The 24,296-nt window shown below is 35.9% G+C and overlaps 1 protein-coding gene and 1 long non-coding RNA gene across 2 annotated transcripts; both read left to right on the top strand.

Annotated features, from left to right (window-relative positions):
- The first annotated feature begins 3,275 nt into the window (after window positions 1-3,275).
- Window positions 3,276-4,157, top strand: LOC146454032 (lysophosphatidic acid receptor 3-like). The gene is made up of 2 exons (XM_085095918.1): window positions 3,276-3,462; window positions 3,495-4,157. The coding sequence occupies exons 1-2, from the start codon at window positions 3,278-3,280 to the stop codon at window positions 4,090-4,092; spliced, it is 783 nt and encodes a 260-aa protein (XP_084952044.1). The 5' UTR covers window positions 3,276-3,277; the 3' UTR covers window positions 4,093-4,157.
- Window positions 4,158-12,595: 8,438 nt separating this feature from the next.
- LOC146454031 (uncharacterized) lies at window positions 12,596-23,801 on the top strand. The gene is made up of 4 exons (XR_014859356.1): window positions 12,596-12,854; window positions 14,111-14,909; window positions 21,348-21,486; window positions 22,160-23,801. It is a non-coding gene; the product is annotated as an uncharacterized LOC146454031 (long non-coding RNA).
- Window positions 23,802-24,296: the final 495 nt, after the last annotated feature.

Here is a 24,296-nt window from a genome sequence, read left to right as displayed (position 1 = left end):
TTCTCAAATGAAGACGATTTAAAGACAATATTTAAGACGATCTTTTATCTTATATACTAACTGAGACTCCGATAGTCTTCATTTAAGATCTCCTGTGTTAAAATAAGATGATCACCGTCTCAATTTAATGTGGTGGTGGTCTTACATAAGACGGGAAACCTAAGGTAAAATCTTAGTTTAAGATTTTAGTTTTTACGGAGAATGGAATCGTCAACATTTCTCAAGAATTCCTTCCGACAGAAAAAGACGCGTTAATGAAAAAGAAAGATTTAAAATACTCGGAAAACCCTTGTTATTTGAAATACTGTAATGTAGAGAAAAATTCATAGCTTTATACCATCAATAGAAAAGGGGAACGTTTACAGGAACTCTGAATTCTTGTCTGCAATGTTCAAAACTGACATGTAAATTTCAATGCTCCGTTCAAATTTGAAAAATACCGGTCACACGTGGCAGATTGACGCGATCACGGTTCTTAAATGGTTTCCAAAACATCTCGACCAATCAGAAGGTCTTATCAGGCTTAATTAAAAACGAACCAATGGGGATTTTTCGTTCGCCGGTGAACGAGAAAGACGAAATAAACAATGGTCTAGCTGCAGGCGCTTCCTTTTCCTTTCCCCCTCGCGTCGCGCGCGTCCGATTCCCCCTTTCCCTCCTCCTTTCTAGCGCCCGACAGGCAGGCTAAATGATGCGCTTTCTTCTGTGATGTCCTACCTGTTACCGGTTCACCTAAAGGTGTTCTCACGCGACGGCAACAGGATCTGTAAGCAACGCTGTTTTGCTGTATACTTTACACCGGCATGACGGCGTTTGTCTTCACTTTTTGTTGGGCTGCAAATGATTGGGTAAACTCCGAACTAACAACATGTTGTTTATATGGCATTTATATCCGCTGTTCTGGTGTGCTGGTTCGATCACGGATTGTAGAAAAACAAAATGTATGAAAATCCTTATGACGATTTAACGGGAAGGATGAGCAATTCTTTTACGAATTTCCTAATTTTTATTTATTTACTGTCAAATTTTCCACTCTAATTTTAGCATAAAGCAGGAATTTATTTTGCACAATTTAACACGAAGAAAAGAAGTTGACTACGGATAAAATGAAAAACCAATTCTAGGCCTCAAAATATTATCTGTTGTTATTCCTTTCTTTTAAAAAAAAGTTATATTATTATTTGGAATGTGGACGGACCTAGTCAACCAAGCTATGTTCCATGTGTCCACCTTTACCAAAACAGCAATCATTTTAAATGATTCATAGGCGGTCAGCTATTGTAAGGTCTCTAACAAAGAAGCGACATGGTGTGAATCGACTACCAAAATTCGCAACTTGTTTGGGGCTGACTCAACCGAAAAATGAGGAAAATTTTGTTTATCCAAAAACCAAGTTTCCTTCTCTCTTAAACCAAAAAAAATTGTTGCGAAAACAATAAGAAACAGAAACAGATGTTGCCCAGTCATGAAAAATGTTGCCACGACTCATTTGTGCGAGAATAGGGAAAGATTCAGTTTATGTAAAACAAAATTTCCTCAATGTGTTGTCAGGTTTACTAAAGACTGAACTGGCGTTAGACTTAATTCTAATGGTTTGATCTCTGGATTTGCACTGTCGCGTAAATTTTACTTGTGTACAAACTTAAATTTAGCTCGCTTTAGGTGCATAAATAAAATAAGAAGCGATGGCGGTGAGCGGCGCGCGTAAACGTAAAAAGTGTACGCAAGCCGTTGATACATCGCTTTTTAAGGTGGATTTCTACTGAGGCGTAAAGTTTACGTGCGTACAGATGTTCAAATTTTTACGTTTACGCACGCGGCTCATTCATCGCTTCTTATCTTATTTACGTACGTAAAGCCAGTTAAATTCACGTCTGTACGCACGTAAAATTTACGCGACAGTGGAAATCCACCTTAAACATAAAAAGTTAAACAACGCTCAACTTTTTACGTTTATGCAACTGGCGTTGATACATCGCTTCTTAAGGTGGATTTCCACTGAAGCGTAAATTTTACGTGCGTGCAGATGTAAATTTAGCTGGCTTTCCGTACGTAAACAAAATAAGAAGCGATGCGTGAGAGCCACGTGCGTAAACGAAAAAGTTGAGCGTTGTTCAACTTTTTACGTTTATGAACGCCGTTCATGTCGCTTTTTATTTTGTTTACGTACCTAAAGCCAACTAAATTTACGCCTGTACGCACGTAAAATTTACGCGACAGTGGAAATCCATCCTTACGAGGAGAAAAACGAAACAACAGAATTTAACCGAAATGCCCATCGCATCCGTTTGCTCTTTAGAAGAGGGCACAGAATTGAGTCAACGAAGTGTGCGCCCTTTCTAGCATTCATCATTGGTTTTTATCGGATATTTTATCCCCGCATATTTTATCCCCGCGACCCGAATGAAATACTGATGAAATATGTTGTCGCATATTGCCCCATACGCGTTTACTAAGAACCCAGGTTAGATATTTTTTGTTTTTTAAAGGCTATGTTTTGTTGCTACAACCCTTTAAAACGATCGACAAATTAAAGCGTTGATATTCTTTTATTTTTGTACAATCGTTAGTGAGCCGTTTTGTAGTTCGCATTTTGATACTCAAAGGTTTAGTTCTCGGCTAGTCATTTCAACTAAAACGAGCTCCTGAATGTTCCTTTTATAGGAATAACAAGTTTACAGTTTACTGTCTCCAAACGTTTCTGCTCAGTCTGCGTAAAACTAAAAGTGCTTCTGAATAAATTGACCTATGTATGAAACGCAGAAATAAATCACAACAAATTCCCACACGATCAACTTAATTGCTTGTACGAAATTGCAGTCGGGATCATAACGTACACTGCATGTGATTATATTCGCAGGATAAAAGTTATTTTTTTTAGAACAAGATAAAGCTAAAAACTGAACTTTACATATACCCAGCAAAGATCAGCTAAATAATACAACTTTCTGCTGAATAAGGTCTTCAAATTTATGTCTCAAAAGCAATCAAGTGTCATAAAAAGGTTGGGAATCGCGGTATAGTAATTTCGTGAAAGCCAGCAGCTTTTTGTATTAAACGGCCGGGTGACGACGAACAAAAACTACTACTTGTGTGGTAACGTATTTCTTTTTTAACTAAAACTTATGCTTTATCCTTCTATAGTTCTGATGCAATTTCTTTCCTTCGATTCCTTCTTTAGATGGTTAATTCTTCCAATCAGCGAAACGGAACACAAAATGAAACGAGTTTCCAGCGGTATTCCTCATCTGAGTGCATTGCTTGGCTTACAGTATTCATGACCGAGTTTGTTGCTATAGTAACGCTTAATATCCTCACTATTATCGTCTTTATCAAAACCCGTGTTCTTCGTAAGCGCTCCATGTACCTGGTGATCAACCTGGCAGTTGCAGATATGTTCATTGGAGGATTTGTGGGAGCGTGGAATTTCTTTTTGACCGGAGTTGATTGTAACTTTTGGCTGTCCAACTTGTCTTATTTTGGACTCTGCGTAGCGTAAGGGGTGGCGTGTACTTCACGTTTATCTTAACCTCTATAATAAACCTCGCTGCTATTTCTTTGGAACGGCTGCACGCAACGTTTCGTCCATTCAAGCATCGCCTCATCAAAAAGTGGGTATTTGGAGGAGCTGTTGCGCTCATTTGGGTTACAGCTGGACTATATTCAACTGCATTGCAAGTTATTTGGAAACTGGGAGTTAAGAACCAGGTCTACTATTTGTCTTTCTATTCCTACATTTCTATTTGCCTATTTTTTATCTTTGTTTCCTACTTTTCCATTGCTGTTAAAATTAACTGTGGAGCCCACCCTCAGCATCATGGTGCAGTAAGCAGAGAGAAAAAACTGACTAAGACATTGTTCATTATGACTGTGGTATCGTTAATGTTATGGTTGCCCCTTGTTGTTTTGCTTTACCTTTCCTGGCTTGATGATTCGTTTGTTACTTCCCTTTCTCTTTCAACGTTTTTTCATTTAAATAATGCGTTTTTATTTTTATATTTCGCAAACTCACTTGTTAATCCAATATTATACGCGTTTAGAATGCCAGAGTTCAAAAGAGCTCTGGTTTCACTTTTGCGTTGTAGATCCTAACACGCAGCAGTTCAGGGCTTCCCTCTTGGTGTCATGTAAGCAGCCAAATTTTATTCCGGCCACTGCAGGCCACACTACTGCTAAGCAACGTTTCCAGTGCAGAGGCAACTGAAGCAGTTGTCTAGGTAACTGAGAACCTAAGTCCGTCAGATCTTTTCTGATATATTCTTCATTGACTGGGTGCGTCCCCTTATCATAGATATATTTAAGGCATTTCTTGAGGTGAAAACTTACCGTAAGACTTTACTTAGACTTAAAACACACAAAGAAAGATTTCGACAAACGGAAGTCATGGTGCGTTTGCTGGTGAGATCGAGTAGAAAATTTGTCTTCTCAGCAGAATTGGTGTCCTCTGTCAAATTCCATCTAGTTGCCGGATCTTAGAAGTACTTGAATTGTATTTCTTATTTATTCACGTTTCAGCTCATTACTAGGAAAAACAAATTGCACGGAAATTTAGACACGGAAAACATTTGGAGATAACTTTTTGGGTCCTTACTGCTCAGCGTGTGAAAGCAAAACAAGCTCTTGTCTATTAAATTATTGGGCCAAAAATAGGAAAAAAAATTGTTACCGGTTAAAAGCTTTAGCTTAACAATTGTGCAAGAAAACCGAACGTATCTAAACAGTACGTACTAACCTGAGGTTCGAGTTATGTTTTTGCTCATCAAAAGTGCAAATGTATCCTTCCCCCACCCTGGAGGGGGTATTCAGGCATATCAGTGTCGGGGAGCTGCGAAGATATTTCTTTTGTTTGAAATTAAAGCTCACTGACTTGTTTGGATTAAACAATTTTGAGTCCAGTTTTAACCTGACAGACTTGTTTTGGGTTTAACAACTAGACTCAGTCCTTTGCACGTCCATGAAACTTGAGCACCTTCCCTGAGAATTATATAGTAGTTTCTTTTTTAAGGAAAAGAAAAGAAATGTATGTCGCGTTGGCGGCAAACTCTTAAAAATCCAGGAAGCCAGAATATTCGGACAAATCTAAACAGGATTAAGAATATTCATCTGTCCGGTGTAGATCATTGTTGAATAACTAGCAAATGAAATTAGTGAGTCTATGAAATAGTCTATTACAACCGACAGTGAAAAAAATAATTATTGAAACAGTAGATTCCTCGCTGTGTGTAGATCCAACGAAAACAAGGATCAACCAAAATTTACTTTCTTTGCTATTGTCGTAATTTATTCTCATTACTGAGGGGTGCAATGTATTATAGCATGCGGTATCAATTTCCAGACATCAATTAGTCGAGTACAAAACGTGAAAAAAAAATTATGAATTCCTCATCACTTCAATAAGTAATATAGTGAGATGACGAAGTGAATCTCCCCTTGCCTTAGCTCACTTGTTAGATCAATATGAATTCAGTCCACTTTGACTCAGTTTTAAACTACCTACCTAGGTCTAGTCCGTTAATTACTTCAGCAAATTTGTATTTTTGTTTAGCTTTATGCTTTTGCAAAACTGTAAGAGTTTATTGTCATGTAAATAAATCTTGATGCTGGCACTCTCAGCTAGCTAGTTAGATCATTATTTAGTCCGTTGTGACTTTTAAATGATATTTAGTTTTAGCTTGTTTCCTTTATCCATTAATTAATTAAAAAATCTGTTGCTTTCTTGAGCTTTATGTTTTTACAAAACTGAAAGGGTGCGTTCAATTGACTCTATTCCGAAATAGGAATACATAGAACGATGACAAGAAATACCTCATTGATAAAAGGTTTTGGGAGTAACTGGAGTACGGAGACGGCTCTTAAATTCTCATTACTCATCTAGTTTGCAGAATTGGCCTCCCAAATTTTTTTAAAAAGAGAAATTTAACAGCTATTCCGCTTATTCTTATTCCGGAATGAGGTCAATCGAACCCAACCTAAGAGTTTATTGACATATAAACAAAGTTTGTTGCTGTTGCTGTTGTTGTTGTTTTCATTGTCGATTTACAGCTAATAAGAGTACATTTCACCCTTGGCTAACAAACCACACCGAACAGTTTGAAGCTAACAAATTTGGATTATTTTCAGGATTGTTTTCGTCTTATGGAGAACAGTAAGAGTCTGAAAAATAAACTCGTCGTTTTTGTTCTCGATTTATGAGTTGATGTGAATAGAATTGAATCTTCACTTGTAACCCACCCCCCTCCCCCACCTTTCCGCAAGCCGACGCCACACTGTCGTCCTGTCATTTCGCGTATTATCCTTTCCCCTTTGTACCTCTAGATCTGTCACCAATGAGGGGACATCTTTCGTTGACGAACGCGTACGCTACAAAATAACAAACCCTCAAGATGTTAAATTCATAAGCTTCCTCAAACGAATAGAAGAGATGGATCCCCTAAATATTTCTACTCTGTCACCTTCAATTTGAAAGGCAAGCTCTGTTTTCAGTGCACCCTTTAAGCTCCCTCCCCCTCTAATAAGCCCCGTTTTGGAGGTATTAGATACTTAAAATACAAAAGTAGTTCGTAGTACAGTCAACTCTCTCATAGCGACCACTTCTCGTAAGCGACCACCTCCCGTAAGCGACCACTTCGTAAACAACGGTTTTGTTTCTCAGTTAAATACTGTTTCAAGAGCTCTCTCGTAAGCGACCACCACTCAAATTTCTTAAGGGACCGCGACCACTTTTTAGGCCAGAAATTACACATATTCTTTTGTTTTCTGTTTCCGGTAAGCGACCACCCAACATAATCACGTATGATCGCTTGTAAATCATTACTTAGAAGTGACAAAAGTTCAATTTTTATTACGCTTTAACCCGGACTGCTGACAGATAGCGACAGTTTACAGGCAGAGAAGATGGCTATAATTAGATCTGTAGGTAAACGGGAATTGTTACAGTGATTTGTTCCAAAATGAACCATGAACCATGTTATACAAAGTTTCATCAGAAGAATGAATACTGTAGATGCGAAAAAAATCAAATAAATTAGTTAGTTTCTATTTGCCTAATTTTAGCTGCTAAGGTAATATTTTTATTACCTTATTCAGTATAAGGCTTAGTTTGTTGATCTTTCCCGTAAGAGACCACCTCCCGTAAGCGACCACTTTGTCGCGCACCAAGGGTGGTCGCTTACGAGAGAGTTGACTGTATTTGAAGAAGACAAGATATTTAATTAAAAAATAACCTGTTTATTAATATTTCCGACATCAGTCGTCACACTTCACGTGGCCTTTTAAAACTACTTTCATTAAGTAGTACTGACATTAAGTAGTTTTTGTTGTCCATGTTAACTTTTACCGTTAATCTTTTCCTCTGTTTTTAGTGATCACCTGAGTGTTCGACTGAATTTTACTCATGGATGAGGGGGTTAGTTTCTAAAGAAACCGTAGTGCTGCGTCGGTGGGAAATAGAAACGACTGGTCCGCTTGGTTTATCAAGAAAGTTGATAACTAAAGGTAAATTAGCCACCGAAAAGAGATGCGAGTGCTGACGTTTCAAGCGTTAGCCTTCATTAGTGAAATATCTTTTCGGTGACCATTCCCTTCCGTTATCAACCCTGTTAATAAATTAAACAAAACACGAGTTTTACTCAAACAATCGACTAGAAAGAAAAGGCTTTTTAAATAGTTTTTTAACAAACAAGCAAAGATATTACGAGAAAATGCTAACAACCTTGAATATTTGCAAGGAGCATAACTTTCTTAGCGTGTTTTTATAGGAAACAAAACAAATACTTGTAAATACTTGCTGGAAAATACTGTTTTTCAAAGAGCTTTAAAACCCAAGGATCTAAAATAAGAAAAATAAATACAGTACAAATTATAAAATGTGTGTGGTGGTTAAAGTAGGAAAGGCTTTCTAGTTGACCACCACCTACTTTTAAGTAAACAAAGAAATGACACTGAGCTTTATTGAGATATTAGAAAATGTAGGAAATGTTTGTAGAGCCTAGGATTAATGTACAAGAGAGAATTACATTTCTGCAAATTAAGGTATGTTAGAGATATACTGAACCGAGCAAGAAGTCTAAACAGGGCAAGCTTAATAAAAGAAGAACAAAACAAAAACTAAATAAATAAATAAATAAATAAAAAAAAAACACACAAAAAAACAACATACAAACAAACAACCAAGAACAACAACAACAACAAACGAAAAGAAAGGAAAAGGACAACACATCATCAGCAGCAACAACAGCAGCAACAGCAGCGACAACAAAGATCAAAATATAAGCAGACAATTATTATTATTATTATTATTATTATTATTATTTATTATTTTTAACTCTATTATTATTATTATTATAATTATTATTATTATTATTATTATTATTGTTATTACTATTATTATTTTTAACTCTATTATTATTATTATTATTATTATTATTATTATTATTAGATAGTTACATACTATTATATTTGATCGTTAAACAGAACACATATTATTTGATTGACAAGACATCAGGTGGGCCTTACAAACACTGGAAAATCTGGACCATTTACAGACTTGATGAAATGTTTGTAAATGTAGAATTTACAGACTTTTTACAAGAATTAAATTCTGCCTACTTTTACTTAAATGTTTGTAAAATCTTTTTTGCAGACATTTCATACAGTTCTCTCGTTGTCCTCTTTCTAGAATATTTATGAAATGTCTGTAAAATTTAACTGACGTAAAAAAGGGAAATTTACAGACTTAATGAAATCTGCGTAGAATGCTTGTAAATCTTACTTTTACAATGATTTTCTTTAACGTCTAAAATGTCTATAAAAAGTAGCACTGACATTTCAATTCAAATTCTCTGTAAACTGGCGCATAAAATCTCTGTAAATTGTCATAAGCAGTGCATTATGAAATCTCTGTAAATTGTCATAAGCAGTGCATTATAAAATCTCTGTAAATCGTCATAAGCAGGGCATTATGAAATCTCTGTAAATTGTCATAAGCAGGGCATTATGAAATCTCTGTAAATTGTCATAAGCAGGGCATTAGAAAATCTCTGTAAATTGTCATAAGCAGGGCATTATGAAATCTCTGTAAATTGTCGTTTCATTTACGAAATCATTTGTTGTCCGCCAACTTTGTCGATCAGCTCGCTGTACACCCGGGTCTCATAGGCTCTGCTCGTTGGCCTGCCCATTGTCGGTCATCAATATTAATTCAAAATGGCGGACATGGACAGGGCTCAGAGAAACTTATTGTCTATTTCAATGGCAGAAGCCGTTAAGTGGTGAGTAAATCCCCTAGGAGTAACCATTGGTTAGGAAGTGTCGGCGAGAAATCGTTGCAATAGCAATTTTGTGTTAACTTCGAGACAAAGTATAACTTGAGTATTAAACAGCTGGTAACGGCAGGAACACATCTAATGACAGTGTGATTGTCATATCGCTATTTACTTGTATCTTGATTAAGCCAAAGCGAGTCGCGGCAAACAGTTGGGCAGGTTTTAGGAGAAAAGCAACTGTCAGTGTCATAACTGAACCGTGTTAGTTTCTGGTATCGATCTAAACGAAGGCTATAAACTGACTTGTTGTGTTATGAGCAAATAAAATGAGGAATATTTATCAAGATTTACACTTGAAAACTGTGGCAAGTTACTTTAAGTATTAAACTACAAAATTCTTCAGAGTCTAAACTAAGGTGTGTTTAAACATGGATGCCAATAGACTTATCATATTTAACATGAAGAAGTACTTACATGTATGCATCCACATACAGTGCTTAGTCATTAATGTTTTGTTTTGGAATCATTTGGAATTATTGCACATAATTTATGCCACTCATTGACATTCCAATCCTAGCAGTATGCAGGATGTTTGTCCCCCATGAACCTAGTTTAACGGCCTTAGCTCCCATGAGTCTCCTGTAGCTCAGTGGTAGAGCATCCGAACTAGTAATTGGAAGGTCTTAGGTTCGACTCCTGATAGGAGCACTCAGAATTTCTTTTTCCTGGTTTGCCTGTGTCATAACTGAATAATACATCATTCTCATTTGTTCACATGGCTTAAAAATATTACATCACATTTCCTTTCATAACACATATGCCACTCATCGACATTCCAATCCTAGCAGTATGCAGGATGTTGTTTTCTTTTTCCGAGTTTGCCTGTCATTGCTGAATAATACATAATTCTCATTGGAGCACTGTCTTTGTAAAATCAAAAGTGCTGATTGTCTTCTATTCTGTAACCACCCATAACTTTTTGGGGCTCACAGATTTAACATTAAATCCATGAGCCCCAAAATTAAACATTTCACATTTTCAGCGTAAAGCAGGATTTCCGTTATATCCTGCACGTAATGCTTTGTGGGTGTTTTTTCGCTGTTCACACCCTTGTTGGAATGTGATTTGTACTGCAATGATTAAGAATAAAATAAGTTCCCTCACTATCTTGTTCAAACTCCCTGACGAGGTCTGTGTTATCAGACGAAACCGGTAGGAGAAAATAAAGAAGTTGACAAGATCTTTTGCTGTGTGCTGCTTACTTTATTTTAAAAAAATTTTTAAAAAAAATTAAAAAAATTGGTTGATCTTCTATGCATGGTTAAATAACGTATTATATTTTATTCTTTTTTTATTCAGCTTAGTTTAAGCTTGATTTACAATGTACATTTGATATTTGTTCATCTATTACAAAATATGATTTTAAGGCAGCTGTTTTGTACCAACACCAATCAGAACTTCACTGTACACTGGAATTTACAATTCACAGTTTCTTTGTTGTAAGTTTTAACCTGAACCATACATTCAACCATTCCATGGCAAATTTAATATGCAGCAATAACAAATGGCTTGGAAGAAAGAGCAGTGTGTACTTGTTCTCTATACCACAAGAGTGAGCTGTATAATAATAATACTGTAATAATAATAATAATAATAATAATAATAATAATAATAATAATAATAATAATAATAATAATAATAATACAAAAGAAAAGGAATGTAGCTGAGGGGAGAAGTCTCCTCTACTTATAGTGGACATCTAACTAAAATAATAGCCTATTTTTTACTCTAGCTCAAAAAGAAAGAACTACAATATATTGAAATTCACATCGTAAACCATGTATGTTACTTTAATTGGACATATAAAGACATAAAACCAAGATGAGTAACTGATATTAGTATTTGCAACTGGCTTCCTTTCAAGGAAAGCTTTAATACCAAAAAAGCAAAAACTGAGTCTTAAGCCAATTTATTATGTGGCTGGCTCCGCGAGCGGGCAAGATGAGTCAAATCCTGCGCTGTGATTGGCTACCCGAGCGGGCAAGATGGAGCTATCTTGCCCGCTCGGGATTACCCGTTGCCCGTCCGCTTGGCATCGAAAGGTTAATCCCAACAACAATGCGGGTTTTCTTCGATTTTCCCGTTGTTTTGGAGGAAAACGCTCACTAAAAAGTTCGGTAAACTCTCAACATTTACCTAAAGGAAAGGAAAGAGAATGGAATCGTCCTGGTGTAGTGAAAACTTTGTTTCAGCTACAATGAATGTGAGTTGAATCGGTGAGTTGCTCTGCGTGTAGTATTTTAGATAGAGTTGATTTTGTAAAACTTATTGTCTCAAGTCGAGTGCCAAATTGATAAGTTCTCTAGGTTTGCAATGACTGTATTTAAATCATAGCGTAGTGGAAGTTGCGTTAAGTGTTTAGAGCAGTTCAGAAAAGTATTGTTTTTCAAGTTCGCCGAAGAAGCTCACGTTTTTAATTTAGCCGCGTCTTGCTTGTTGTAAACAACAAAATCTTGTCAAAGTTTCGCCCAGTTTTCTGATTCACCCGCTCTTTTTTTCGGCTTATGTTTGCATATAATCTCAAAATCTATCGTTTCATTCAAGAATTAATGATTGGAAGCCAAAAACTGTGTAAAAATGTTTATTATTTACGCCACCGCGTGATCGGCTGAAAATGGCGAGTTTGCCGGTTTCTATTAAAATCTTCCCGGTATTGCAAAAATCTAAATTTTTCGTTCTCAATAACTGTATACTCCCTTCAAGCCATTATAAAGTTAGAGCCCTAAGATAATTTAGGATTCCTTGTTTTCCACGATTACATGCTAATCCAAAAATGCACTGAAAATAAATCTTGCACCGGCCGGCTATGAAGTATTTCTTTCCGAGTAGAGCAGTTTCATGTCCTGTTTTGTTTTGTTGTTGTAGTTTTAACTTGAAGGTAAAGCCATATAATAAATCCTTTATTGACCAAGCTTGTTCGGTCAAGATGGCTGGATATTGGCCTCGTTCTTTTTTTGCGTTTTTATGGACCTCGACTTCGTCTCGGTCCATAAAAACGCAAAAAAAGAACTTGGCCAATATCCAGCCATCTTGACCTCACGCTTGGTCAATAACGCATATACACTGAATTGTATTACAATTCAATTTATTTAATTGTATTACAATTAAGCCAGTACACTGAATTGTACTTGTGAAAACACTATTACTTTCAAACCTTCTTTGATGAATCTTGGCTCCATTTAATGTCAAAAAGAATAGCAATGCTTTGAATCATAATTCCAACGACCTTCATGCGCAATGCTAGCTTTTAAAATGAACAAGAAAGCGACTAGAGGGCGACTAGAGCCGCTGAGTACCGGCAGCCATCTTGGATTTCATTCAGACGGGGAAGACTGGGCATGAACAAAGCCATTTTGGTCAGCAGCTATGGCACTGCAGGCTCGGGAAAAGACCGTTTCATTTTTAGTTTTCTGGGATTTTAGGCGGGATTCAAGCGTTCAGGAGACATTTCCTCTGGATTTTTACCTCTGTTAAGCGAGAAAACGATGAATTAAGGCAGCAAACGTGGACAACTACCTTTAGAAAGTACAGGTAAGATTTCACACAATAATTTTGATGAAAGACTGCGTGAAAATGTGTGATTTTATAGGTCTTCTGGGCGAGTGCAAATTGCCCCTCTTGAATTCGAGATTTTTAAGGTAGACATTTCCTATTTATTTTTAATATAAAGCCTTTGCAATTGTTTTTACGAGGAAATAAATACTATTTTTTGTAGCTGTTTTAATATAATGCCTTGGTATATTAAAGCTGAAGACTTATGCACCTATCATCGTCCATCTTCTGGGGGGGGGGGGGGGGGGACCCCGGGCAGATACAACTTTATATGGGGACTTAATGGGAGATTTGAACGATTATTTTACCCTGGAGGTGGGGGAAATGAGGGAGGTTTGGTTTCCAAAAGCCTTACACCACGGGGAAAACAGGGGACTTTGTAAACTAAGAGTGAGTGTAACTCTTTCGCTAATGTTTTTAATCTGTTGTTTGCCTGAAAATTCTTAACATGTGACGAATAAATTGTAGAGAATATACTTGACTTAAATAGTTGTCAGTATTGTGATAAACATTCCGTGAAAGTCCAAGCCAACACAGCAGAGGTACAACCTGAAGAGGAGAGACCCTGGGTTTACGAGGTTGGCAGTGGCACTGTGCATAAGCACCACAATTTGACACATAATATTGATAAGCTGGCTGTGCAGCAAGATGAAATGTTGAAATTGCATGAAAGCCATGTAAAAAATAACCTTTTTTACAATATATTATTATTTGTAGTTTTGGCAACAGTTGTGAATAAATGAACATGTAAAATTTTAATTGACATGAACACTGTTGCTTATTTTTAAGTCAAGTAAGTACTGTTTGCTAGTCAGGTAAGCTGGGCCATCTTTATTGATTAAGTTTACTTTGGCTTCATACTGTTCAATATGATCCCCCTCTGGGAGGGAAATTTCTTAACTTTGACTACTCTTTGTCCCCATTAAGGAGGGGGAAATTGCAAACTTCGACAGGATCCTTTACAAAGTCCCCTCCCTTGCCCAGGGTCCCCCCCCCCCCCCCCAGGGAATGGCCGATGATAGGTGCATAAAGACGTGATCTTGATTTGAATGAAGTTGCATGCATGGAGATCAGTTCATGCTCAATTTCATTCCCATTGGGTGTATATTCTTGTAACTGCCACCTCAGATGTTAGTTAAAGGCTGAATACCCTCATTTTACTCAAAAACCAACAAGATCACTGTGATCATTCAGAAGAACTCACTTATAGCACTCAATTTTCTGTTTTACTACAGATTTTCAACTCAATATTGTTGTCAAGGCCGATACTCAAGACTGTACTGAGCTTCAGAGTGAAGGCACCAAATCCTGCTCATCAAGATAAGTCACTTTTGACTGTTGGACGTTGGACGTTGGACGTTGCAAAATTATATATATTTAGCTACAATAATTTTTATCACTGAAAAATATCATTCTCAATAATAGCAAATAACAATGAATGAAAAGCCTGATCACAGAAAAGTAATAAATCAGTGTGTCCCTCAGTCACTACTTGTGGTCAAAGCAATGGCAGCAATAGTGAGGTTGCAGATAATTCAAGTGTAGGTATAGCTGCAAGGACAATGGGGAAACATTAGATTTTAAAAGAAGTATTGGATATTGTTCATGTATGGGGAAACAAGGCTTTAGCCAGAAGGGTGTCCAGATGTCCTTTGCTCAATCAAAAAAAAAAAAAAATTAAATTCACTTGATCCTTTGAAATGTTTTTAAGAAACATGCTCATTGGACACCCAACTTTCATTTTTATAGCTAAGTGCTTGTGGAAAAACCTTGAATTTCATGTATGTTCCTGGATAGAGAGACAATGTCTGCGATAAGTACATGTAGATGTATATGGGTGTTACCCAAGCACACAACACAACACAATGACTGTGGCTTGAACCCAGACAGTTTGACGTGGACTCAAATGGAATAATCATGTTTGACCACTGTGCCTGTCTTTGCAGTTACAATAATATAAAAATTAATTTACATAGTTCTGAATATTCTCAATCTCTACTCCTACATGTAACTTAACATGTTGTGGTTGATCTGGTTTCCCTGGTGAAAATCTTTGGAGGATCTTCAAAGATCTTCAAGGATCCTCCAAGATCTGCAAAGATCTGCAAAGGTCTTCTAAAGATCCTTGAAGACAAAGATCTTTTAAAGATCCTCACAGATCCTAGAGGATTTCTTGAGGATCCTATAAAGATCTCTTGAAGATCCTGATGAGGATCCTTTCAAAGATCTTCTATAAGATCCTGCAGGATCCTCAGAGATTTCATTAGGATCCTACAGGATCTTGAAAAAGATCCTTTAAAGGATCCTTTCAAAGATCTTTGTCAGGATCCTTAAGGATCCTCAAGGATATGATGAGGATCTTACAAGGGTCTTGTAAAGAACTGTCCAAGGATCCTCCAAAGATCTTTATTAGGATCCTTAAGGATCCTCAAGGGTCTTACAAGGTTCTTAAAAAGATCTTAGAAGGATCCTATAAAAGATCTTTGTCAGGATCCTTAAGGATCCTCAAGGATATGATGAAGATCTTACAAGGTTCTTGGTAAGAACTGTTCAAGGATCTTCCAAAGATCTTTGTCAGGATCCTTAAGGATCCTCAAGGGTCTTACAAGGTTCTTAAAAAGATCTCAGAAGGATCCTACAAAAGATCTTTGTCAGGATCCTTAAGGATCCTCAAGGATATGATGAGGATCTTACAAGGTTCTTGGTAAGAACTGTTCAAGGATCTTCCAAAGATCTTTGTCAGGATCCTTTAGGATCCTCAAGGGACTTATGAGGTTCTTAAAAAGATCTTTAGAGGATCCTATAAAAGATCTTTGTCAGGATCCTTAAGGATCCTCAAAGATCTGATGAGGATCTTACAAGGTTCTTGTTAAGAACTGTTCAAGGATCTTTCAAAGATCTTTTTCAGGATCCTCAAGGGTCTTAAGAGGTTCTTTAAAAGATCTTTAGAGGATCTTACAATGATCTTCAAAGGATCCTATCAGGGATCCTTGAAAAATCTTTGTAAGGATCCTTAGGAATCTTCGAAAGTTTGATGAGGATCTTACAAGGATCTTTAAGGGATCCTATTTTATCTCTTTCAAAGAACTTTCCCAAAATCCTTAACAGTCATCATGGATCTGATGAGAATCTTAGAAGGATTTAAAGAAGATCCTTTCAAGGAGACAAAGAGGATCTTAGAAACATTTTTGAGGATCCTTTCAATGATTTTTGTCAGGATCCTTAAGGCTATAATTATTATAATGATCTTACAAGGATCTTTAGACAAACTTGTAATGAGAATCTTATCAGTTTGTTAGAGAGAACTTTGCAAATCATGGTCTTGTGATTAACCAAAATATAGAATAATAAACAATTCACTAAAAAATAATTAGGGTTGCTTTGGAACCAAACAGGCTAATTGTACCAATTTTGCAGTCGTGGATGAAATCACCTTTCAATCATGCATAAACCATACACCGTCACATGGCAATGCAGTTATAAACCTCACCTCAAAGACAACAGAACTAAATATTTTTTTCTTGCAAAAAGAAAGTGATCAGCCACATAAAATCTCAACAAAACAAGATTTCCTGGGTCTACAAATATTTTCACAAAATGTGAAGACAAGCAATGACTGAAAATCTCTTTCTTCGACTTTGACAACACAAGAAGCTAAAGGACGAAACTTTACAACATTAGATTGTGATCAGTCGATTCAAAATTAATATTTGTGATTTTTGGAGCTGCAATGGGCGAATACTGTGGAATTTTCAGGTAACAACTGATGTTAGCCATATCCATGCATGAGTTATATTTTATTCCTATTTTACCTGATAGGAAAAAAATAGAGAATCTATTTTATTTGTGTTTTATTTTTAATTTTAAGCCTATTTTAAAGCAAGATAGAACAAGGTGTTCTATTTTATTACTATTTTCTCATAACAAACTGAAAAATAGCCTGTAAAACAGCCTGTAATCCTATATCACTATTGCTCAATAACATAGTAACACACTGTTTTATTTATATTTTTTCTACAAATAGGATAGGCAATGGCCAGTTAGATTGTCTGTATCACATGTTGTATGTACATATTTTGTATACACCAAGGGAAACTTCATCTTCCTAATCTAAGGTGAAGTTACTATTTGTATTCATCATTGTTGATGTATACACCGTCAATGTTGAGCCATATAAAAAAGACAAATGCATGATGTATACTTATTGCATGTACACTTTTTTGCTTAATCTAACAATTACATATACCAGGTACCTCTTTGCAATAAACTTATAAACTTTAAGCTTATGTATGCAATAATAACAAATGGTTTAGAAGAAAGAGCAAGGATGTACTTATTTTCTATACCACAAGATTGAGCTGTATTTTTGTTATTTTAATTGGGCAAATAAACACATAAAACCAAGATGAGCAACTGATATTAGTATTTGTAACTGGCCTGCTTTCCAGGAAAAGCTTTAATAAAAAAAATGAAGCTCATATTAAACTTGACTTACAAGTAGTACATGTCACTGAAATGCATTTGTGAAAACAATATTACATTCAGACCTTCTTCGATGGATCTCGACTCCATTTGATGCCAAAAAGAACAACAATGCTTTCAATCATAATTCCTACAACTTTCATGCACAGTGCTAGCTTTTAAAATGAGCAAGAAAACGTGGGGTCACAGCAACACTGGCAGCCATCTTGGATTTCATTCAGACTGGGTAGACTGGGCACGAACAACGCCATTTTGGTCAGCAGATATGCCACTGCAGGCTCGCGGAAAAGACCGTTTCATTTTCGATTAGGCGGAATATTCAAGAAAACAGGAGACATTTCCCGTGGATTTTTACCTCTGTGAAGCTTCAAAATGTTGGGTTCAAGCAAAAAAAATGTGGATAACTACTTTTAGCAAGAGGTAAGCTTTGAAATCAATAATTTTGATGAAAAAGACTGCATGAAAATGTGTGATTTTATAGATCGTCTATATATGGCAATTTCGAATGCATGTGCTTCTTGAATCTTATTTGAGCTTAACTGCAAATTCGAGATTGTTAAGGTAAACATTCCCTATTTATTTTTGTTATACATGTAAAGCCTTTGCAAACGTTTTTACAGAGTAATTTGTAGCCAGGTTGTTATCATGTCTTGGTATAAGCTGAAGACATAGTGATCTTGGTTTGATTGATGTTGCATGAAGATCTGGATTTCATGATCAACTTCATGGAGTGTATAAGCTTATATTTTCTGTAGCACCATGAGTTAAAGGTCGGATACCCTTGTTTTGCTCAGAAATCAACAAGATTGTTACAGATGAGAAGCTCACTGAAACATGTGTCTAAAAGCGTATACTTGGCACTGCCCAGATCACTGTCACAGTGATCACTGAGTGACCACTGGTCACTCAGAAGAACTGACTTAAATGCACTTTTTTCTGTTGTACTGCAGATTTTCAGCTCAATAATGTTGTCAAGGCTGATACTCAATCGTGCAGCTTCAGAGTCAAGTCAGCAAATCCTGCTCAATAAGCTAAGTCACTTATGACCGTTGGACTCATTTTAACTGATTTGATTTTGTTGCAAAAATTATCGTGACTTCTGCTACTCCTACTGAGAAACAATAATTATTACCAAATAAACTTTTGTAACTTGCATAATGGAGTATTGGTCATTACTTGATATCATATACATGTACATGAAGTTGAAAACAGCAAGGGTACAATCAATCTTTTTTTTTTTTACGAAATATCCAATCATTTTTCTTTTTTTATTTAGCACTTCCCCTGAACCTTTGCATAATTCAAGACAAAACCATTTTTCTTTCCTGAGAAGTTTACTGTGAAATTGTTTTTCGCTGTTACTTGTTTGTAGCTCTGGCTGTGGAATACGGTCTGTGAATGACAAATTCATATTGTGTGTAATGCATGTAATTAACCATCCAGATATAGTTAGGTGCAGGAATATATGAAGTATTGACCATGAAATCATTTGCAGTGGCAAATGCTACAACTAATTAAAACACATGAACTATGATAATTCTAGGCTTAGAACAAGGATTTAAAACATCACCAATTTTCAACCTACATGTATTTTATAGCTATTTTATTTCTGGATCTATAAACCAGCAGAGTGCTATTTTAACCCTATTTTAACCTGCATGACATACATTTAATGCCCTATTTTAAAACTGTTTTAAAGGTATTTTTGTACCATTTTTCCCTTTTTTCCCCATTAAATTATCCCTGTTTTATGTTTATTTTAAGCCTATTTAAGCCAGGCTAAATAGGTTCTTATATATTTAGGTATTAAAATGCCCAATTTCAGCCTGTAGGTTCTTAAATCACTAGGTTCTTTTACGTGGGTTTTTACCGTATTTTCAATTTTGTCAAAATTCATATTCATTAGAGTGAATGATTTCTTTTAATTTTCAATGTAACATAAATGCATAACTGTTACAAATTTATTGAAGGGTATTATTTTGATAGCTGACATTGTACTAGGCACTGTAGGCAACATTTCCTTTTAACTTGTCATCCAACCATGTAAAAGTGTTGTTGTGGATGTTACCACCCTGTTGCAAGTTGTGATAACATTGTACATTGAAGTAGACATTAGTTCAACTTTGTACAGCACGTTTCTGCAGCTTGCAACACCGGTTGCAATACATGTAGGTATAACAATGTCTTTCAACTTTCAAGTCATAACAATGTTGTGCTACAGCTTGAAAGAAAAATAATTAATGCTGTCTGTTTTTCTCATCCTTTATTCGTAGTAATTTTTTTCATGTCTTTCTGCATGTAAGTGGCCTCATTTTCAGGACAACAAAGGGCTCACACAAAAGGAAGAAATAAGAAGAAAAAGAACAAGTTTGCTTTATGAGACATTTTTACCCTTTTTTTTTAGATTTTTACATTTTGCATTAACTGTTGTGTTTCATGGTAAGGGATTGATGATTTTAAACCATGAGATTTTTACAAGTGTAAAACTTCAAAGATCTATTTGTAAAAAGATGAGAACAATCTGAGAAATAAAATACATTTGGCATAAAATTTACTGCTTGTTAAATAGGATACTTATTTTGTGCATGAAAATTAAGAGTATTGTGAGAGATGCACAAAAGGATCTTTCTACCATTTTTCGGAAAATCCCTGAGTAGTTACGATCCTTGAGAATTTGTGTAGAAACCTTGAGAAGATCCTTCACGTCCCTTCCTTGCAAAAATCCTTAAACATCCTTCAGGATCTTTGCAAATTTTTTACTATCCTTGCAAGAACCTGAAGGATCTTTAATAGCAGAACCCTATAACGATCCATCAGGTCCCAGCAAGGCTCCTACAAGGACCATGAAGATTCCTGCAAAGCCCCTGTCAAGATCCATAAGGTCCCTGCAAAGAACCTTTAAGATCCTTCAGGATCTTTTCAGGTTTTTTCATGATCCTAAGAGAACCTGAACCTGAAGGATCTTAGCAGGACCCTGTAAGGATCCATCAGGTCCCTTTAAGGATCCTACAGTACAAGGACCATGAAGAATCCTGCTAATGCCCTGTTAAGATCCTTCAGTTCCCAGAAAGATCCTTCAGGTCCCTGCAAAGATCCATTAAGATCCTTAAGGATCTTTAAAGATCTACTTAAGGATCTTTAATGGATCTTTTTGAGGATCTTAAAGGATCTTGATTTGATATCCTCAAAGATCTTGCAGGATCTTGTAAGAACCTTGAAGTCCCTGCAAAGATCCTTCAGGTCCCTGCAAAGATCCGTTAAGATCCTTCAGGATCTTTGCAGATTTTTATAAAGATCCTTACAAGAACCTTAAGGATCTTGGCAGGGCCCTGTGAGGATCCTTAAGGTTCCTGCTACAGGATCCTGCAAGATCTTGCAGGATCTTGTAAGAACCTTGAAGTCCCTGCAAAGATCCTTCAGGTCCCTGCAAAGATCCTTGAGGATCCTTCAGGATCTTTGCAGATTTTTATAAAGATCCTTACAAGAACCTTAAGGATCTTGGCAGGGTCCTGTGAGGATCCTTAAGGTTCCTCCTACAGGATCCTGCAAGATCTTGCAGGATCTTGTAAGAACCTTGAAGTCCCTGCAAAGATCCTTCAGGTCCCTGCAAAGATCCTTGAGGATCCTGCAGGATCTTTGCAGATTAAGCAAGATCCTTGCTGGATCTTGCAGGATCTAAACAGGATCCTGAAGGATCTTTGCAGGGCCCTGTGAGGATCCTAAAGGTTCCTGCTAAGTTCCTACCGGATCCTGTTAAGATCCAGCGAGGATCTTGCATAATCTGCAAAGATCTTGCAGGATCCTCAAGGATCTTTGCAGGGACCTGAAGGATCTTTGCAGGGACTTCAAGGTTCTTACAAGATCCTGCAAGATCTTTGAGGACATGAATCAAGATCCATAAAGATCCTCAAAAAGATCCACAAAAGATCCTCATGTGGATCTTTAAAGATCTTTAAAGATCCTCAAGGATCTTTAAAAGATTTTCACCAGGGTTTGCAATTTTTAATGATGGGTACATATTTTTTATTTCTTAGCCTGTTGAAACAAGGAACTCACTATCACCCTATGAGAAGGAGAGGTTGAAAAAAAAATGGGACAAAACAAACTGGAATTACTGAAAAATGAAATGGTAAGGAACAGTGCCATTCTTGTAACCAAAAATAATAAAGGCAATGGCAGTGAATGCAATTTCCAACAGAATATTTCCAATGCTGTGTGGACTTCTACCATGTTTTATTAAATGCATTTACAAATATATCTCAACTGGAAATAAAAAAAAAACAGAGCAGTTTTATTTCCCCAAAGAATATGCTGTTGCATATTAGTGATATGCATAGTATCATTACCGTTATGTTCCGAAGATAAGGAATAAGCTGATTGCTAAAATTGACAACATTTAAGACCCAGCTGCGGTTTGCTTTGACACTGAAAACTTTGTTGGTTGTATGAAAATTGTCATTCCTGATAACTATTCAATAACCCAGGCCTGGCTCAGCAGCACAAAGAGCAGGGGATTTTCCAAAGCCGTTTTGAGTTTCAGCTCCTGGCACTTTGGCAGAGAAACATAGTATTGACCACAATAAGGAAAAGAACATCCCTCGGCTGGTAACTTTTCCGTTTCCTTAATTCTGAAACATACAATAAACTGCAGTTCATGTATGTGTACAGAGGAAACAATTCATTTTATTGGCCTTGGAAATAGTAACAGATACAATTTTCAGTCAAACACAGGACACTGTTTCATTAGGATTAGACAACATATTTTACGCTTGTTAACATTGTTTGCTCTTGATCGCTTTCAGATACCCAAGCACATGGCCATTATAACTGGCCAATGAGGTAAAAATCATAACAGTGTCAGTTAAAAAGGAACTAACCACATTGGGCATATGACTGTCCAGTAACCAGTCATTCACAAAGGAGGTTTTATAGTTCTTCTAGGGAAAGAACTTTTTAAAGAGGGCAAAATTAAGGGGAACAAAACTTAGAAAAAGTTATTTCCAAGGATAATCTGGTCCTGGTTGACTAATTAGAAGGGCAAAGAAATGTTCACTTATATCAAGACAAATACTCTTGAAAAGGTGACAGCATAAACATATCCTGCATATAAATCTGATAGAAAAAGTAAATGCCACTTGATATATGTATATCACACTGTACATTTAGGTTCAGATCATCTATGCATTTTTTGTCAGTGTGATTAAATGACTAATGGACAAGTTCAGTGCTCTTCTGAGTAGCCATGAACTGGGACCAGAAACTTTTGAAAATGGCTCTGCCTAGTAAAATCTATATGGCTTCTGTTGAGAATCATAGTTACATGTATGTAGAGAGAGTTCAGAGTTTTTAAAAGATATATAGTACTACAAACGTTTAAGTTTCATATGGTTATGAATCTCTAATTGACCATTTGAAAAAAATATGGCTTCTGTTGAGAGTCTTAGTTGTGTTGAGGGAGTTCAGAGTTTTTAAATGATATATAGTACTACAAACGTTTATGCTTCATATGCTTATGCATCTCTAATTAACCATTTGAAAAAAAGTATGGCTTCTGTTGAGAGTCTTAGTTATGTTGACAGGGTTGAGATTTTTTAAGCAATAGTAATATAGTAATAGACAATATATGTACCGTATGTCTTCCTTTAAGAGTCTTATGTCCCCTTCACACCAAGGCCTAAACACGTTTGAAAGCTGTTTAGTTAAATACAATTTAAAATTGTTTCCTTCATAAAAGCTGCTTTTGGATTTTTGTCAACTACAGATTAAGCACAAATGAAAGCATACTGTAAGTTAAAGTTTACTTGAATCCTATGTCAAAGCCAATGGTTCAGCTTTCTGTTACCAGTTTTCATTTTGTTAAACCTGGTTTAATTAAATATGTTTTGTTGGTGTGAATGGGGCTTTAGATATGTTGAGAGAGTTCGGACACGCTTATATCAGTATCATATATTTGTTTTGCTTATTATAGATTACATATTTCTGGCATTAAAAATTTGATATAGATTATTTCTTTAGTATTAATTTAAAGGATTTATGAATGTGCATTTTATTTAAAATTCAATCCAATTTACACTTTATTCCTCATGAAAATTACAAGTAAACTTGTATAGAACAGAGTGACTTAAGGACGGTGCCTACTGATTAAGAAGTTTTTTTTTTTTGTGTGGTTTATGACTATTAGGGGAAAGCAGCAGGGTACCTGTTGCAGAGATTTGTTGTAATAAAATGTTTACATTTTAAAGACATTATATGCACTTAATTTAATGCAATTTAAGTAATATTTTATGGTCTGATTTTAGCTTTTTTGCAGAGATTTTATTGGGATTTTGTGTTCTGGCTGTTGTATTCTGTTTTTTAAACAGCCGTTTTTTTACAGACAAAATGTGAATAATTTACAGAGATTAAACTATACATTCTACAGACATTAAATGTACTTTTCGTTGACATTATGTGTAGTTTATTTGTGTACATTATACTAACATTTTATGCAGTAATTTTTGTTTGATTTTTACAGACGTTTTATTGACGTTTTATATTCTTCGTTTTACAAAGTTTTTTTCTGAGCTTTTTTTTTACAGAGAAAATGTGCAGATTTTACAAGGATTAGTATATACGTTATAAAATGTCTGTAGATTTCGGACAAAATTTACAAGGAAAAAGTAAGGATTTTACAGACATTTCATGCGATCTTAAGGCACAAAATGTGGTGAAATTTACAGAGATTTTATACGGTTTATAAAATCTCTGTAAGTGTGCAAATTTACAGACATCGAAATTTACAAGTAAAATGTAGACATTTTCCAGAGATTTAGTTAACTTTACTGAAGTCTGTAAATGGTCCAAGTTTTCCAGTGAAAGTTTCTTAAACCTGTTAAATGTTTTTGTTTTTTTCAATGCCATGGGGACAGTTTCCCATATGACAGAAGCAGAGTACAGTAA

This window comes from Pavona decussata, unplaced genomic scaffold (assembly GCF_977016875.1).
Source record: "Pavona decussata unplaced genomic scaffold, jaPavDecu1.1 SCAFFOLD_317, whole genome shotgun sequence".
Classification (NCBI taxonomy): domain Eukaryota; kingdom Metazoa; phylum Cnidaria; class Anthozoa; order Scleractinia; family Agariciidae; genus Pavona; species Pavona decussata.
Note: the sequence above shows the minus strand (reverse complement) of the source record. Positions and strands in the feature narration are given on the sequence as shown.